The sequence below is a fragment of the Emydura macquarii genome, unplaced genomic scaffold (genome assembly GCF_026122565.2).
Source record: "Emydura macquarii macquarii isolate MOO-44397 ecotype Brisbane River unplaced genomic scaffold, CSIRO-AGI_Emac_v2 contig_480, whole genome shotgun sequence".
In the NCBI taxonomy this organism is placed as follows: domain Eukaryota; kingdom Metazoa; phylum Chordata; order Testudines; family Chelidae; genus Emydura; species Emydura macquarii.
This window is the reverse complement of record NW_027130617.1, coordinates 9,828,183-9,844,447: the sequence shown is the minus strand read 5'-3', so window position 1 is coordinate 9,844,447 and position 16,265 is coordinate 9,828,183. Positions and strand designations below refer to the sequence as shown.

Sequence of the window (16,265 nt, the reverse complement as noted above, 5' to 3'; positions counted from 1 at the left end):
GCTGTCTTTATTCTAGCCCCAACCCCTGCTCTCTGCAAGCAACAGATTTGTGTCACAGAAAGACAGTCAATTTACAAAGCAGCCTTAAGCAGTATATAGTCCTTACTTTTCCTAGTCCATCCTTGCTTCATGTCTCCTTGGATAAGCTCAACAGGCCAAACATTTTCCTCTACCTTTTCTTCTTACACCTTCTCAGCATTCCATTGGCTTGGTTTTATAACCCTGTTTTGATAAGGTCCTATTAACCCCTTCCCCACATCTAATTAAGTGAGAGCACCACAAGAGGTATTATTTCTATTATGCATTTTATCTTCTCCGCTAGTCTTCCACTCGCACCTTTCCCCCCCCCCCTTTTTGGAGATACGAGTTAGACTACCTGAATTTTTTGAAGAGTGATCATGCAAGTTTTCAGAACAAGAAGACTTCAAGTGTTTCACCAAGCTTTGTTTTGGGAATAAACTGAAGCATATAAATTTTGATCAGATCTCTCTCTTCTTGGGTAGTTGGGGGATTGGTAATTGAGATAATGGCAAATCAGTTTCAAATTTAACAATGAAGCAGCTCCCTCTGTTTCATATTAAAGAAGAAAAGCAGGAATAATATGCAACTCAACAAATGTAATGATGGGAATACAAATTGAAATAAGAAAAATTTGTCAAGGACTGTAAACTGACCACCTTATTAAGAGACTTCTAAACATTCAATTTTTTATGCATGTTACATAACCAGAATAGTACAGACCATGTCTGAAGACAAGAATTTATCATGAATTAAATATTTCAAGAACCAAAGTAAAGCCCTGGAAGAGTGAAACTCCCAAACCTTTTTGGTTTAATATGTCAACTCCATTTTATCCAGACAAAATTACTCTCTCCAGGTAAGACCATCAAGATCTCTTTTGGTGACCCCTCAAGAGGTTTGACATTTTTGTGTGGGTGCTATTTCATTGTGAAGCTGTAAGCTAGCTACTTCTCTCTCTACATAAACCACCACAATCCACCACCTTTAAAGACTCCTAAATCCAAATAAACTGAAGCCATGCGAGCATCCACTCCTCCTGAAACAAGATGAGCGTTTAACAACGGAATACATGTTGTGATTATGCTGCCGCAGTGGAATCTCCTTCTTGCATGAATGAAAGGAGGCGTCACTGTGACGAAGTCCTGGTGCTGTCCTGGAGCATCCCAGCCCGGTGGGCTCTTCAGTGGGGCTGGGAGAGCGCGTTCACACGAGGTCAGAGGGCTATAACGTGAAGCCCTTGGACTTATGATGTTTCAGGCAGTCAGGAAGGACTCAAGTACCCGACAGATTTTGATATGAGAGGCAATCCCAGTGGGCAAAGAGCCTCACCCCCACCACCACCACCACCTCACCCCCAGCCCAGCAAAGCTCCGGCGGCTCACCCGGGGGCTGCCCCGCAGCTGGTTCACAGCTTGAAACCGAGAGCCGCTAGTCCCAGCCCCACACCACAGAGGCTGATCTCCTGGCTCCCCAGGGCGAGCAACCGAGAGCCCCAGCTCCAGCGATGGCCGAGGCGAGGATCCGGCCCGGCCCCTCGGGGAGGCAGGAACAAGGGAGACGCGAGAGGAGAGCGGCTGGAAGCCGGAAGGGAGCGGGAAACCGGGGAGGGCATGTCCCTGTCACTGCTCCCCGGCCCGGCCCGCAGCCCCCGGACCCTGCGGAAAGGCTTAGGCCCGGTGGCTGGGGTCGTCCCCACCCCGCCCATGCCCACTGAGCGGGGCTGGGGTCTAGTCCGCCGCTGCCCGCCCGCCCCTCACCTTGGAAGCGTTTGCCGGGGGGGCGGGGGGCGAACATCGGCTTCCCGACCGTGCAGCCCGGCCCGCAGCCGCCGCCTCGCAGCTCCTCGCCCGGCCGGTCCCGCCGCCCTGCCCCCGAGCTCGCCGCCCTCCTCCGGCCCTAGGAAGCCGCAGCCGGGCCACGTCCCTCCGCGAGCCCGGCCCGGCGCGCAGGCGCACACTCCCCCACCCACCCAGGCCGCAGCCAGCGAGCGGCCGGCGGCCGTGAGAAGGACAGCTCCCTGCCCCCGGGTGTCAGTAGCCCCCAGGCCCCGGCCCGCGGAGGGACTCGGGAGCCGCCGAGCCCCACACAGGGGCTGAGGGCAGCGCCCCCGCCTGCAGGAGAGGGTCGGCGTCGGCCACCGCCAGCCGCTTGCCGGCCCTCCCCTGAAATGGCAAAGGGCCGGTCGCCCCCGCAGCTCTGGAGGATTGAGCCCCACACGGCGGGGTGGCCAGGGGGGCTGGACCCGCACAGGCAGGAGGAAGAAAGGGGGCTGGACTGGACGGCACTCTGGAGTCCTAAGACAGCAGCCATTGCCCCAGAGCCGTTATTCACCACCCATGGCCATCGCTTTGGGTGGCAGAGGATGGAAGAGGCACTGACTCCAATTCAGGGGCTGAAAGGGACAACAATTGCACAGAAATGTGGTTCATGTTGGGTATTCCACTGATTTGCCCGGATTTCAGTGCGCTTTGTTAATCAGTGGCTCCCTAAGCTTATTGAAACCAGCTCCCATTTGGTTTAGACACAGACAGACTGACTATCTTGTTTGCATCCACCAGGCATCTATGCACTAACAGCATTTGAGTGGTTATTGTACTCCCCCAAAAGGCTGTTCCCTCCCCCTAGGGTGGACCTCAAATAGTAGTTGGTTCCTTCACCATTTTTGCCTAACACTTCCACGGGAAGCATTCTAGAAATTGCAGCCATTGCAGAACTTGGGTGCCACACTTCTCCTTAGGATATATTGCCTTATATAAATTTGTCAAACTTAGCATGTAGGTTCTTTGGCACAGAGGCCATGTCTATAGCTTTTGCCTAGCCTAGTGCCATATACATTTGATGCTATATATAAAAATGTCTTTATTTTATGGTAGTACCCAAAGGCCTCATTCAAGATTATAGCCTCACTTTTTTATATTTAACATAACCAGATCAGGGACTCTTGGTTTTAGGCACTGTACAAACAACCAAGGGACAGTCTGCACCAATTCTACTAGTGAAGGAGTACCTTCACTATTGCAGTAGGCACCATACTAATACAAAAAGCTTTCCTTTTATTTGTAAATGCTGCTCATACAAACCACCACATGAAATTCCATAAGCATTAAGGATGACCCTGCACTGTTGGCATATAGTAGGCTACAGATAAGGACAGAATAGTTCAAAGAACAGCAGCTAAAAGAAACATGCACAGTTTAGTTTTAACTACAAAAGGTGTGCATACATTATACAAAGACAAACCCTTAAGAAAGGGTAAGGAATTGCTTCAAAAAAGTTAGTCCCTACTGTAAGATCATACACTGGATTGCTACTATGACTTCCTATTCCAAGAAGATTATCACAACTGTGATTATTGCAAAGACAGAAGTAGAGAATCAAAATATAATAAAATAACTTATTGCAACAACACCAAGGATCACCAGACATGAATCACAGCCACATAGTGCTAAGCCTTCTAGAAACACACACCAAAGAGACAGTCCCTATTCCAAAGAGTTTACAGTTTAAGCAAAAATTACATTACTCAAACAGGTTTCCCTCCAGATATGGACAAGACAGTTCCACCAAGGATTTGTGCACTATTTTGTTCCACACAACATAAAATTGAAGGAAAACACTTTTAAAATCCAGCATAGACACTGAAGGTTAGATGTTAATAAATCACAAGAAAAAAAACTCAAATATAAATATTTTCCAATTTTAAGGCATTACCTTGAGGAAGCAGTTTTTTATTACAAAATGAAATATTTTTGTTTTTACCTGCATGAAACCATAGGCTCTAGGGATAGTAGCCATCTTAACAACAAACATTTTAGGTAGAGGGGAAACAGAAAAAAGAGATTTGGTCTGAATTTATAGCTGATTCGGGGGTGTGGCCAGAGACTCCGCCTAGATCTACCCATGTAACCCTTCCTTCTGTTCCATTCATCATGGGGAGGTGAAGGTGGCCTGTAAGTAATATTAAGACACTATCAATACAAAAAGTTTCCATGTGAAGAGAAGAAGGGAAATTAAGTCTTATTCTTTCTTGGGTGATACTGGTTGGGATATTATTAGCCATAGATATTTATATAAAAGTATAAGGTCCTTGTGAGAATTCTTATTAGATAAGAAATATTTATTTAGACTATAAGAAAAGAAACAAGTACCTTACAATTAAAAGGAGAATAGGGTGAAATTTTGAACCCTCTAAAGTCCTAACCCAGACATGGTTAAACAGTTTCTGGAATTAGCAAGACATAGAGGCATAATGAGTGCTGCCTGCTTGATATAAGAAAACACTGTGATTTTGAGAGTCACTTATATCTTAATTTATATTTTCCTTTTCTTTATTGAATAACTGTCAGCAGTAAACACTGAAATAACTTCAGACTTAGATTATTTTGTTTTGATTTGTTTTGTGTATTGTGATTGATGTTTATAGATTTGCTTGGGAAATTTATTTTTAATTAATGTGTGTTTGAAAAAAAATATATATATACACACACACACACACATAATCATCATTAAATATGCAGTGGTGACTCCATCAAGAAGGTTGATTTGACTTTTGCCTCTAAAGTAGAAATTCAACCTCTTTGTTATAAGTGGAAAAATAAAGCCTATCCTCCCAAAAATTACAGCAATTACTCTTTGAGTATAAGATTAATTTTCTGAGAATTTAGCAATGAAGCTGTTTAATTACTTTAAGAATTCAAAATGGGTCCTTAAAGAAATTTAGCACTCTGTGTCAGACTTTTTATGTGCCCGTAATTACTGCAATAAGTATATGACACAGACTCTTCAAACTTACCCTAGTTAAAACTCACAGAACTCTTGTGTGTAAACAATTTTTGAATAATTTATTTTAAGATTAAAGGTTATTTTTCCCATTCTCCTTCATAACAAAAAGTATCTCTATCAGCAAAGGCTGAAAAATATAATGTAATATATACAACACTTCAAAAATAAATGTGCCCGTGAAGTTATTTGTAATGTTAATTTACCCTGTTATCAAAGAACTATGTCCTGTCCAGCAGTTTAAGAAACACACTTGGATTAACTGACAGTTCTTCAGTTCTGGAGAAGCAGATACAAATCCTGTCCTGAATGTTGTGTAATAATGTAGCCTAAATGTATTTTAGATACACAGGCACAGTTCTAATTTATGTCTATTAACACAGGAGCTATTCTGATAGAGCAGGTGGAAATTAAGCACTCAAAGTTATTTTTAATGTAAGCAATACTTTAAAAAGTCTAAAATGACATTAAAATTACATTAGAAACCAATAAATGCCAAGACATTTTAGAGGTCTAATCCTGCAAACAGCTCACCATGGACAGATGTCTGTATCCATGCACAGCATCTTTCAGAATTGATGTCTTTGTTGTTTTTGTCATTTATAAAACCAGTCAGATTAGGACTCCATTGTTCTAGGTGTTTTACAGAGAGTCCCTTACAACTGAAGGCCCCAATCCTGCAGTTACTTGGGTGCTTCACTTTACATGTAGTACTTGCATGCATGGAGTTACACATATGAATAACTGTTTGAAGGATCAGGGATTTGATTAAGGCTATAACTGTATTATTTCCCTTTTTCATTACATGTTATATCTTGGTGCAGTAATTTAAGGGTACATGGATAATTAAAAACCTAAAATATTGATTACACTTTATTGTAGTAGAATAAACCCATGGGGGAGGTGACGAGGTACTACAAAACCTTAATGCTGCATTAAGAAAGGTTTTGGCAGTGAATATACTGTAACCAAGCATTCCAGTGTCAAGAAGATGCACAGTTGTGACTGCAAAAGCAATGTGTCCACAAGGGCGCTTTTGCTCTCAAGAGAAGAGCCACTGTTGGCAAGAGGTAAATTTCAAGGGGAAGATAAAGCTCAGGTGATCCAGAAGGAGCCAAGTGGGAGTGGGATTCCTGAGGAGGGCTCCATGGGGACATTCTAGGAGCAAGGGACCTGGGAAATCACTCTATGTGGGCCAGCTTTGGGGAAGCTGGGTTATGGCAAGGGAGTCTGAGAAGTCCTGGGGAGGGACAGGGGAATGAGATGGAGGCCTGAAGAGTGTGGAGCCAAGGGATCCCTGTGTGTGCCCTTGTGGACTCCTATGTCAATTAATGAATAGATAGGGATGTGTGGGATAGGGGACCAGATAGCAAGCGGGAAAAATCAGGACAGAGGGTGGGGCAAATGGTCGCCTATATAAGAAGAAGCTCCAAATATTGGGACTATCCCTATAAAATCAGGACATCTGGTCACCCTAGTAGAAGCAGAGAGGGGTTTAGATGGGGAACCCGGGGCTTTGCAGGGAAGTCTAGAGCAGCAGTTTTCAACCTCTTTTTAATTTGTAGACCACTACAAAATTTCAAATGGAGGTGCAGACCCCTTTGGAAAGGCTTAGACTTAGGCTGCGGATCCCCTGGGTCCACAAGTTGAAAACCACTGGTCTTCTGGAGGGACAAGCAGGATAATAGCCCGTTGGGGCGTGGCCATTCCCTGAAGCCAGAGCCCTCCTCAGCACTCACACTGGCTTCGGCGTGCGATTTCTCTGTCTCTGGGCAGGGGGCAGCAGCTTTCGTTCCGTGACCCTACGAGCAGCAGGACGGCTCTCTCTCGCGCGCGGCGGCTCCGCCTCCTCGCCTCGGCCAGGCTAAGTGCTGCGGCTGCGCAGTGGGTACGGCCTTTTTCCCCAGTGGTACGGGCTGTGGACGTTGCGCTGAGCGAACCCCGGCCTAAGCCGAGACGGGACCGAACCCGGCGCTATGGTCAGTACCGCGCGCCAGGGGCCCGGCGGGGGGAGGGAGGGGTTCGGGCCGGGGCCCCCCGCCCTCTCCAGCCTCCAGCGCGGCCCCCGCCGGCTCGATGGACTCTGATGAGGGAAGCGCCGGGGCCCGGCTGCAGCAGCTTCCAGCGTGGCCTAATGGCTGCCCCCGCCGCCCGGGCCCGCTGCTGCCGAGACAGGGCCGGCGGCTCCCCGGGGACAACAGCCGCTGACACGGGCCTCTCACGGCGCCCCAGCTGCTGGCTTCTCCGGCCTGTGCTGGTTCCTTCTCAGACCCGCTTCGGCTCTCTCCTGGGCGTCGCTCCTTGTCGGCCCGCTCCGCTCCTCCCGCGCCGGCTCTCCGGAGGCCGGGCTGGGTGTCTCCACCATGTCTCCCCGAGTGCAGCCGGCCCGGCCGGTGATGGTTGGGACCGGCCTGCCCGCGATGCTCCGCATGGCAGCTCCTGAGCCGCGCCCGCAGGGCCCCGGCCTGGCTCCTAGCCTGTGCTTAAGGCTGTGCTCGGCGCTGCCTTTCTTAGCGAGTGAGACAGCGTGTGGGAGGTGGGGACAAGAGAGTAAGGCCCGGGTTGCTTCTGGCTTACACGAGCGAGGATTGGGGAGAAAGCAGAGAGTTCTCCCTCTTCCTGCGTTGTTGTGGAAATGGTCCATGCTTCCTCTGATAACTGGCTGTTGGCTTCAAGCTCGGCAACACCAGTTTTGTACCAATATTCTCGTCCCTCGTCCACCCCCTTCCCCTCCCTGCCACAACTGCTCCTTGATGCCAATCTGCGAAGTGTGGTGGTCCGTGATAAGTAGTGGAAAGACTGGAACTTTTGTTATTACCTTGACATTAGCGCTGCTAATTGTTCTTTTGACACTAGTATCTGGCTCAACAAAGAGCAGGTTTGATTGTTAAAATAATTATCATTACATGGGAATGAATGATGAAATTTGTTTATTTGGGCCATTTATGGTTTTAAGAACCATTTAGTTGTTAAATATGTATACACCTAAGGAGCCCCTCTGCTGTATTTCTCTACTTCCCTTGAATCCACATGAAATGAGACAATACAATCTGCTTTAAGTTAGAATTTGCAGGTTCCTTTCCTCTCTTCTCTTGGGATAGTATTGGTTTTTAATGTGTTTTGTCTAAGAAAACATTCTAAATCCCATTTTTTTCAACCCCTCCCCCCACTTTTTTATACAGAGGATTAGATTATAAGCATTGGTAAACTTCTTGGTGCTGTGCGGATTGTGTCCAGTTGTAATTATGTTCTCTTTATTCAAGGGGTTTGTAAAAGTTGTCAAGAATAAGGCCTACTTTAAGAGGTATCAAGTGAAATTCAGGAGAAGGAGAGGTACAGTTAATTTTTCCATAGTTCAAAGTAAACTACATTATTACATGTATCTGCTGTTTCTCTCTTATGTCCATACTAAAACTATTGTCTTTTCAGAGGGAAAGACTGATTACTATGCTCGCAAGCGCTTGGTGATTCAAGATAAAAATAAGTACAACACCCCTAAATATAGGATGATAGTACGTGTTACCAACAGAGATATTATCTGCCAGGTAAGGATTTATTTGCTTGCTTAGCCATACTGTTTATGCACTGACTTTCCAAAGCACTGTCTTTTTTTACCTTTACATTAAGGGGGGAAAGCAACTCTGCTTGGTAAGATGTTGCCTAAACACAGTTTTTGTACTGGTATAATAATGTCTGTTAGGAGTGTGATTTTTTGTTTTGTTTTGTTTTTTAACTGTTCTAGTTAAAGCATTGCAAGTCCATCGTGGCTGCAGTTATCTAGGTATAAATGTGCTTATACCGGGGTGGGGAATAAGTTTTAATGGTATAAACACAGTTGAATTGATGTAACTGAATCCACACTCAGAGGAAGTTCAAACCCTCATTGCTGAAGCAGAAATAAAGAGGCTTTCTTAATCTCCAGTGCTGTTTTTCAGTTCAGAATGGGGAATGTTGAGAAAGGGGGCTATCTTCCTTGGCAAACCAAAGCAAGATTGACCTGTAGTCGCTTGCTCCTGCACTATTGTGTGGTCTCTAATGTCCTTTCACGACTCTAGAAGGAAATGCGCTTTTAACAGCTTTTCCATAAGATCCTAAATCATAGAAATCTTTTGAATTTTGTGTGAATAGATTTTTCTCATCTGTGCAAATAGAAAACTTGCTTGGAAACTTCAAATAGGTTGTTTTTAAAGTCCATAATGAGGACTATATAACAATCCAAGTTTGGAGAAAACAGGACATCAGTCGGTTGCAATAAAAATGTAGAATAGCTACAAATGCTACATATGCCCCTTAGTCCTCTGCCAGTTTCTAAAAAGATTTACCTTCCTCTTGCTGTATGAAAGTAACACCCAAATGGTTGTTGGGGGGTATATCTGAATTCAGGAGAATGGTGAAACTAATGATGTAATTGCTGTCAAATACACAAAGGTGAAAGTAAGAAAAAACTGTGATTGTCATCTTAACTATTGTAATAGGTTTGTGCAGTGGGGGGTGGAATTCAGATACAAGTGACTTTCTGTGGGTCAATTTCACTCTGCAATACAAACAGTACTGAGGCTGGTTTATCAGAGCTGTACTTAAACTTTTTACATTAGGGAGTCCTTTTGCCTATTTGAGGGTGTATTACGCTTTGCATCCCATAAAAAATGAATGTCGGGTATTTGGGTGTTGTGTCCAAGTCCCATTTACTGTCTACAGTAGATGTCCTCTTAAAATGGCTTGCTTTTGTAGGCAGTCTCAGATCTCCCCATACGAAGTGAGAGCTAAATACATTTTGGCTAAAATGCCACTGACCCTCTCTCAATAAAGTGGAATAAAATAGGTCTTCCTCTATTCTGATCAGAAGGACTGAGTTCAGTGTCTTTACAATTTTGAGGTCTCCTTTTAAATCTTTCATTATGTCTTAAATGAGGAAAGATCTGGAGAATTTGGATCTAAACTTGTGTATTCCAACCCTGCATGTGGAAGTGTTACAGTACTCCCATTGACTTCAGTAGGATTTCCACATGCAGGTGGGAGGCAGGGTTGAGCCCGCAATATTATAACTGGTGTGAGAACACTAACATTTGTTTTGTTGTCAGATTGCATATGCCAGGATTGAAGGAGATATGATAGTCTGTGCTGCATATGCTCATGAACTGCCAAAGTATGGTGTGAAAGTTGGCTTGACCAATTATGCTGCAGCCTATTGTACGGGCCTGCTGCTGGCCCGCAGGGTATGTACCCCTTAAACTTATATCTAAATGTCAAAGGGCTTGTTTCAATAGATGGGCAGAAAATAAAGGAGTCCGTTTTACAAAACGGAGGGTCCCACTTAATTAACATGTATGTACCAGTGACTTATTTGGAATTGTGTTCTATATATTGATATTTATTTATTTATTTAAAACCCTGAATTTGTAGATTGATTTGTTTACCCAGTGTGGCTGTCTAATCACATTGAGAGGCTAACGTATACACAGATTTATTTGGCGGTTGCTGTGAAAAACTTTTGAGGGTAGAATTAATGTGCACTATTTTTTTAACTGAGAAAGCACCAATGTAGAATTCTTGGATACTGCCACAAATACAGAATCAAGTTTTATCAAGCCTTGCAACATGAAAATACTTCCTTTTGGTTCTTATACTAAAGAACCTAAATGTGGAGAGAACTCTGGAGGAAGACTATTTATACTGTACTGTTCATGTTACAGCTTCTGAACAAATTTGGCCTTGATAAAATTTATGAAGGCCAGGTTGAAGTGACTGGTGAGGAGTATAATGTGGAAAGTACGGATGGACAGCCTGGTGCTTTTACATGCTACCTGGATGCAGGTCTCGCCAGAACTACCACTGGAAACAAAGTCTTCGGTGCTCTAAAGGGCGCAGTGGATGGTGGCCTATCCATCCCTCATAGGTAACTTAACATCAGATAATGGGTCAAAAGGGAATTCTGAAAACTCAGACTTCACATCTTTATATGCATTGTAGTGTTATTTTAACTTCACCTTAGGTTAGTTGAATTAATTGTGGAGTGACCCTGTTAATGCAGTATACATTTAATCCAAGTTATATTTACTTGTTTTTAGTAGATAGCATTGACATTCCTGCCAAGGAGAAAGTTTAATTCTTATTTCCATAAAGGTTACTAAAACGCAGCAATATAATCACCTTTCATTTTAAATATCTAGTGACTGTAGTTAAGCATACTGAACATGTCTTCCTGTTCATATTGCCAATTCTCTGACTAACTCTTATTGTCAGACTTATCTGTTTTGGGAAATTATGTACATCGGGTTCAAAATGATCATTGGCCTTGGGCCCTCTGTACAACTGTTATTGGAAACTTGGGCCAGAGTCTAAAATCCATCTACACCGGTGGCACAAGTTTGTGTAGAAATCCTGACAACTTCTGCTTTAAGCTATGATCAGTGAATGATTGTGACTCAAGGTTATTGTCAGCATTACCTCATTTTGATGTATGTTTGATTTTTTTCACAAATGCATTCATAGAAGTAGAGTCTGCAAACAGTAGCTGGGATAACTTAATGGAAAAGGGAAAAGTTCATTGCTGCCGTATTTATTGGGATGTCAACTTTCTCTCTGTTCTTTAACTTGGCTGCTATATGATGATACCCCAGTGACTGAGCAGTCTGTAGTTGATCCTCGGTCTGTGTATGATATATGTCATTGTTTCAAGACGGGACTGATGGCAGCTGAGGATATCAACTTGCAAGTTCATTTCTTAACTTTTCTTGTAGAAAGCATAATCTGTCAATTTTAAATTTTTTTTCTTTGGTAACACTTTCCAGTTACCTCTAGGGGGGCTATATTGTATCAGTCACTTGAGACTTGTAGAATGCAGTCTCTGAATCTTAAAGAACTTCTTAAACCAGTTTTTGATTAGGTGCTGTATTCTAACCACTAATTTATAACTAACTCATGTTTCTTAGTACCAAACGTTTCCCTGGTTATGACTCAGAAAGCAAAGAATTTAACGCAGAGGTTCATCGCAAACACATTATGGGTCAGAATGTTGCAGGTTACATGCGTTACCTGATGGAGGAGGATGAAGATGCTTATAAAAAACAGTTCTCCCAGTATATAAAGAACAATGTAACACCTGACATGGTAAGACATTCTGTCTCTACATTTATTGCATATGAAGAGTGGCACTAAAAGATAACTTGTCTTGCTTAAAACTGATGCTGGTAATGCAAATATGTTTCCATTGCAAAATAGTAATGTGGGCCATGTAGATGGCATGTTATCAGACCAGAGGGGTACTCGAATGCTAGGCCTCCTTTGTTCACATTCTCTGAACCCAGAACAGCTAGTCATTAAGGCCAAACATACGGCCTTTGTCATACTACTTGCTTCATCCACCAAAGAGATGCTTAAGGTGTGACCGGCTATCAAAAAGCTTAACAGCTTGTTGAATGTCTTGCTTGAAAAATAGTAGACCAAAGAACTATCTGTTCCTTCCCCTGACACTGTGTTCTACCAGAATAACTCATTGACCTTCCTCCTATTAACTCTTCCTTATCAATAGTTTCTTGCTGTCAGGTTGTTACACTTTTTCCTTGTTTCCTGAACCTCTGAGAACTTTGTTTTTATCACATGAAAAAACTGATTAAATAGCAGTACAATACAGGACACTACACCCAGCCTCTTACTTGTTAGTTCTTAAGTATTATGTTGATAACCTGGAAATCATTTTGCTAATGTCTTGTCATAAAATAACTTCGACTAAAATTTAGTATACTAAATATTTAAGAAATTCCATTAAAATTACAATGAAACTATGGCATTTACAATCTAACTTCTTTATTCTCTGAAGCAATTTGTGCAGCTTACGTTGCCCTGAAGTCTGTAGTCAGGTTTTATGTTTACAGCAAGAACTCTTTCTTATTGCCTATACACTACAGAGCTGTATGCTTACAAAACCCTTTCAAGGACTGATCTACATATAAATTTTCATCAAAATAACTAAATTGGTTTTAATTCAAACTTATTTTGGGGACAATATATAAACACTCAGAATAAATGGGTATTACTATAGCCCTCTTTTTTGCAAATACAGAATAACATGAAATAAAACATAAAACTAAAAAACTCACCCCACAGCTGCGGCTTCTGTCCCACAGGGCTGGGGCTGGCTCCCAGTGTTGTGACCTGGTGCTTGGGGTCACAGTGCCACTCAGGGTTGGCCCAGCCACACCCTCTCCTTGAATCTCACTGTCCCCTGAGGGGCAGCACCCAACATCCTCCTCCCCCCACCCCTGGATAAAAAGAAATAACATGAAATTCACAAAAAAACACCCCAAACAACTACAAATAATGTCATGGGGTTCTGTTTTTGCCTCATTTTACAACTGACAAAGTAAGTTGTAAGGGGAGTTAGTTACTCAATCCCATTTGACTTTCCAGTGGTAGCTGAGCATCTTAACTTCCCCTTTTGTACCTGTACAGGAAAAGGTTTTCACAGTCTGCCTACAGCAATCGTTGGCAGATTTGGGATTGGGAGTACTGTGCTATAGCCATTGGCCATGCTGTCTTCCAGAAAATGTGTGGACTTGTTGGACCAATGAATGTTGTCAGGAGAATTAGGTTCTACTCCTGGTTTGGAGGGACCAGAGACAAGTCAGTGTTAATCTCAACCTAAGAATAATCTGCCCCACAGGAGATGGAGTGAGTTTTAAATTCTTGTTCAGAAAGGGCTTGGAGATCTTTGGATGGAAGGCAGAAGCAATATAAAGACAAAAAACCAGTAAACTACAGTCAATGTAACTGCTTATCCTAAACAGCTGTAGTTCAGTTAAGTGTACACAAGTCAAACATCACTGCTCTTATGATAGAAACCTGTAAGTATATTACTGCTTAATTTTACCATTGCTGTAGTTCAAAAGTTCATGCATATGCATTTGGCGGTGGATCCTAAACTTCACTCTGTAGAGAACTGGATGTTTACATGGTTCTAATTCTTATTTCCACCTGCTAATCTGCATTAAAAATACTAATGGTACATTTCCATGTGTGTAGTTGCCAGGGGTATAGTGCAGTCATGAAGGGAGGGTAAATGTCCATGAGATGAGGTTCAGATGCAGTCCATGTTTAAAGAGAACCCCTGTATTAGACATGAAAATTTGTCCTAAAGCAGTCAGAATTGTTCATTTGTAGAGGTTTGGTGCATAAAGCACTGTATTGGAAGTCAAGGGACCTGGGTTCTATTCCTGGCTGTACCACTGGTATGGTGTGTGATCTTGTTTGCCCATCTATAAAATAGGAATAATGATGTTGCTGTCCTTTCTAAAGTACTTTGCAATCTACAGAAGAAAAGTGCTATTAAGAACTAGGAAGTATTATTAGATGTAGCCATTAATTATGTATTTCCACACTTGTTAAGATGGAGGTTCTGTTAGAGATGGGCAGCTGTTCTTGTATATTTCTTACCTCCCACAACTAAGAGGTGATCTAATCAGAAATCAAACACCTGCTTGATCAGTTGCATGACTTAAGAATGGCCCAGACTCTGCCTCTCTCTTAGCCTTGCATTAACAGTAAAATTTCTACCTTTAATAAGCAACACTACCGCTAGTGTGAAAAATTGCATGTTTTTCAGTTCAGATTACTTCATTCACACACAGCCATTGTTAATAATCACTGACTTGAACCAAAAGGTAACCAAATGTTTCCTCAGACGTATGTAGTCTTTGGAGAAACTGACATGACTGCGTTTTCCTTCCTTGCCTCTGGGGCATGCTAAACATTCCAGTTTCATTTAGAGAAGTTCCTGAGCTAGTTCTTAATTTTAGGGATTGAGGAAGGAGGACCTTTTGCAAAAGCAATTCACAACATAGACTTCAGAGAGGATGATCTAGTAGTTAATATACTAGCCTGGGATTTGAGACTCTGGTGCAAGTCCGTTCCATTGTAGACTTAGGACCTTGGTCAACTCAGTCTTTCTGTGCCTCTATTTGCTGCCTGCCATGGATGTTGTCAGATTGTGAGGTGCTCATACTTCAGAAATGGGCTGGACCGTCTAAGTACTATAGATAGAGACCAACGACTCTCTCCCATGTAAAGAAAAGGGAAAAGGCTTCGGATTCCAAAGGCAACCATGCTCTTAGCTGAAGGATGACCTTTTTTGTGGTAAAGTCCTGTCTCTGGAGCACAAAGGTGCACTCCTGGTTGAAGGATGGCATTTAATGTCACTAGCGTTTCTAGAACTTAAGATGGGTTTTGCAAAAGGAAGTATCAAGTGTGAAATCTATAATACACCTCTGTGTGCACAATTCTGCAGTTGTTGCAGGCTTACTGTCTTGCTGAAGAACTCCTTTTGAACTGCATCTTACTCTTAGTTACTTCTAAGTTACTCTTTCTGGGTGGAAGACATAGCATCTTACGAGGCTGTGTTCTGTTCCCAGTCTGGTTTAGACCTCTCTATAGGACTGTTGCAGACGTTGAGAGATTATATTTGACCTCAGTAAGCATTTCTTCTCTACTTACTGGTATGTTCTTTGGAGTGAACTCCCAACTTGTATGCATTGAATGAAATTCTAACATTCATGACTTTATGGACTACATTGTATTTCTTGCAGATGGAGGAGATGTATAAAAAAGCCCATGCTGGTATACGGGAGAATCCAGTCCATGAAAAGAAACCCAAGAGAGAAGTCAAAAAGAAAAGGTAAAAATTTTCCTACTTTGAATTAGATATGCCTTTTGGAAAGCAAATTTCTGGAGCTGAGGCATTAATGTTAATTACTAACTCCTTTAGTCCCTGTTGAAACAAACAATGTTTCAGAAATGATCTAGGAACATAGCTGATATACTGGATCAGATTTGAGGTCTGTCTAGGCCAGTAGTCTGTCTGACTGTAGCCACCACCACAGATATCTTCCTGTGATGTACCAACTAATCTATTGCCTTGATAACTAAAAGAAAGTTAGAGTGCTATAAAAAGTACTCTCTGGAACAGTGTTTCCTAGGCACAATAATATAAATCTTACTTGTTCCTTATGGTCATGTAACTTCTGGTGTTCTGGTATTTAGATTTACTATTTCTGCCTGTGTATTTATACCATGTTTGTATTGCAGGTGGAACCGTCCCAAGTTGTCTCTTGCCCAGAAGAAAGATCGTGTTGCTCAGAAGAAGGCTAGCTTCCTCCGGGCCCAGGAGCGTGCAGCTGATAGCTAAGATAATTATCAACATTTTCTATGAAGACTTTGAGAAGTACAATAAATTTATTGAACTAGCAACTGTGTAGCATTGGCTTATTAACATTTGGTCTAAATAAAGGAAACCAAAGATGCTTTATCTAAATGAAAGTCCCAACAAACTAACAAACAGAATGAGAGGCTTACAAGATAGTCTACAGCTTTAGAACCATGAGATTGTCTTCAAGGTAACGTCGTATGTCTAAGAATCCAACTTACTGTATTTCACAGATCACTGGATGATCTTGAAAAATTTCATTTTGTCA

At 42.6% G+C, this 16,265-nt stretch overlaps 2 protein-coding genes and 1 non-coding gene across 8 annotated transcripts in view; 2 read left to right on the top strand and 1 right to left on the bottom strand.

Annotated features, from left to right (window-relative positions):
- EVI5 (ecotropic viral integration site 5) overlaps nucleotides 1-3,828 on the bottom strand; it is a 111,390-nt gene extending 107,562 nt beyond the window's left edge. For 4 of the 5 annotated variants that reach the window (XM_067538469.1, XM_067538470.1, XM_067538471.1 and 1 more), the window contains exon 1: nucleotides 3,781-3,828. In XM_067538469.1, the coding sequence (XP_067394570.1) occupies nucleotides 3,781-3,816 (36 nt within the window). In that variant the 5' untranslated portion in view covers nucleotides 3,817-3,828. Of the gene's footprint in view, nucleotides 1-1,778; nucleotides 1,903-3,780 lie in introns of those variants that run through there. The other variant, XM_067538472.1, reaches the window with a different exon arrangement.
- Nucleotides 3,829-6,636: 2,808 nt separating this feature from the next.
- Nucleotides 6,637-16,041, top strand: RPL5 (ribosomal protein L5). Of its 2 annotated transcripts, XM_067538468.1 has the most exons (8): nucleotides 6,637-6,779; nucleotides 8,064-8,133; nucleotides 8,230-8,345; nucleotides 9,882-10,016; nucleotides 10,494-10,696; nucleotides 11,733-11,910; nucleotides 15,381-15,469; nucleotides 15,880-16,041. In XM_067538468.1, the coding sequence occupies exons 1-8, from the start codon at nucleotides 6,777-6,779 to the stop codon at nucleotides 15,977-15,979; spliced, it is 894 nt and encodes a 297-aa protein (XP_067394569.1). In that variant the 5' UTR covers nucleotides 6,637-6,776; the 3' UTR covers nucleotides 15,980-16,041. The 2 variants fall into 2 exon arrangements, with proteins under 2 accessions (XP_067394569.1, XP_067394568.1); XM_067538467.1 differs by lacking the exon at nucleotides 6,637-6,779 and having other exon boundaries at nucleotides 8,031-8,133.
- LOC137146931 (small nucleolar RNA SNORD21) lies at nucleotides 11,401-11,496 on the top strand. Its single transcript, XR_010918097.1, has one exon. It is a non-coding gene; the product is annotated as a small nucleolar RNA SNORD21 (small nucleolar RNA).
- Nucleotides 16,042-16,265: the final 224 nt, after the last annotated feature.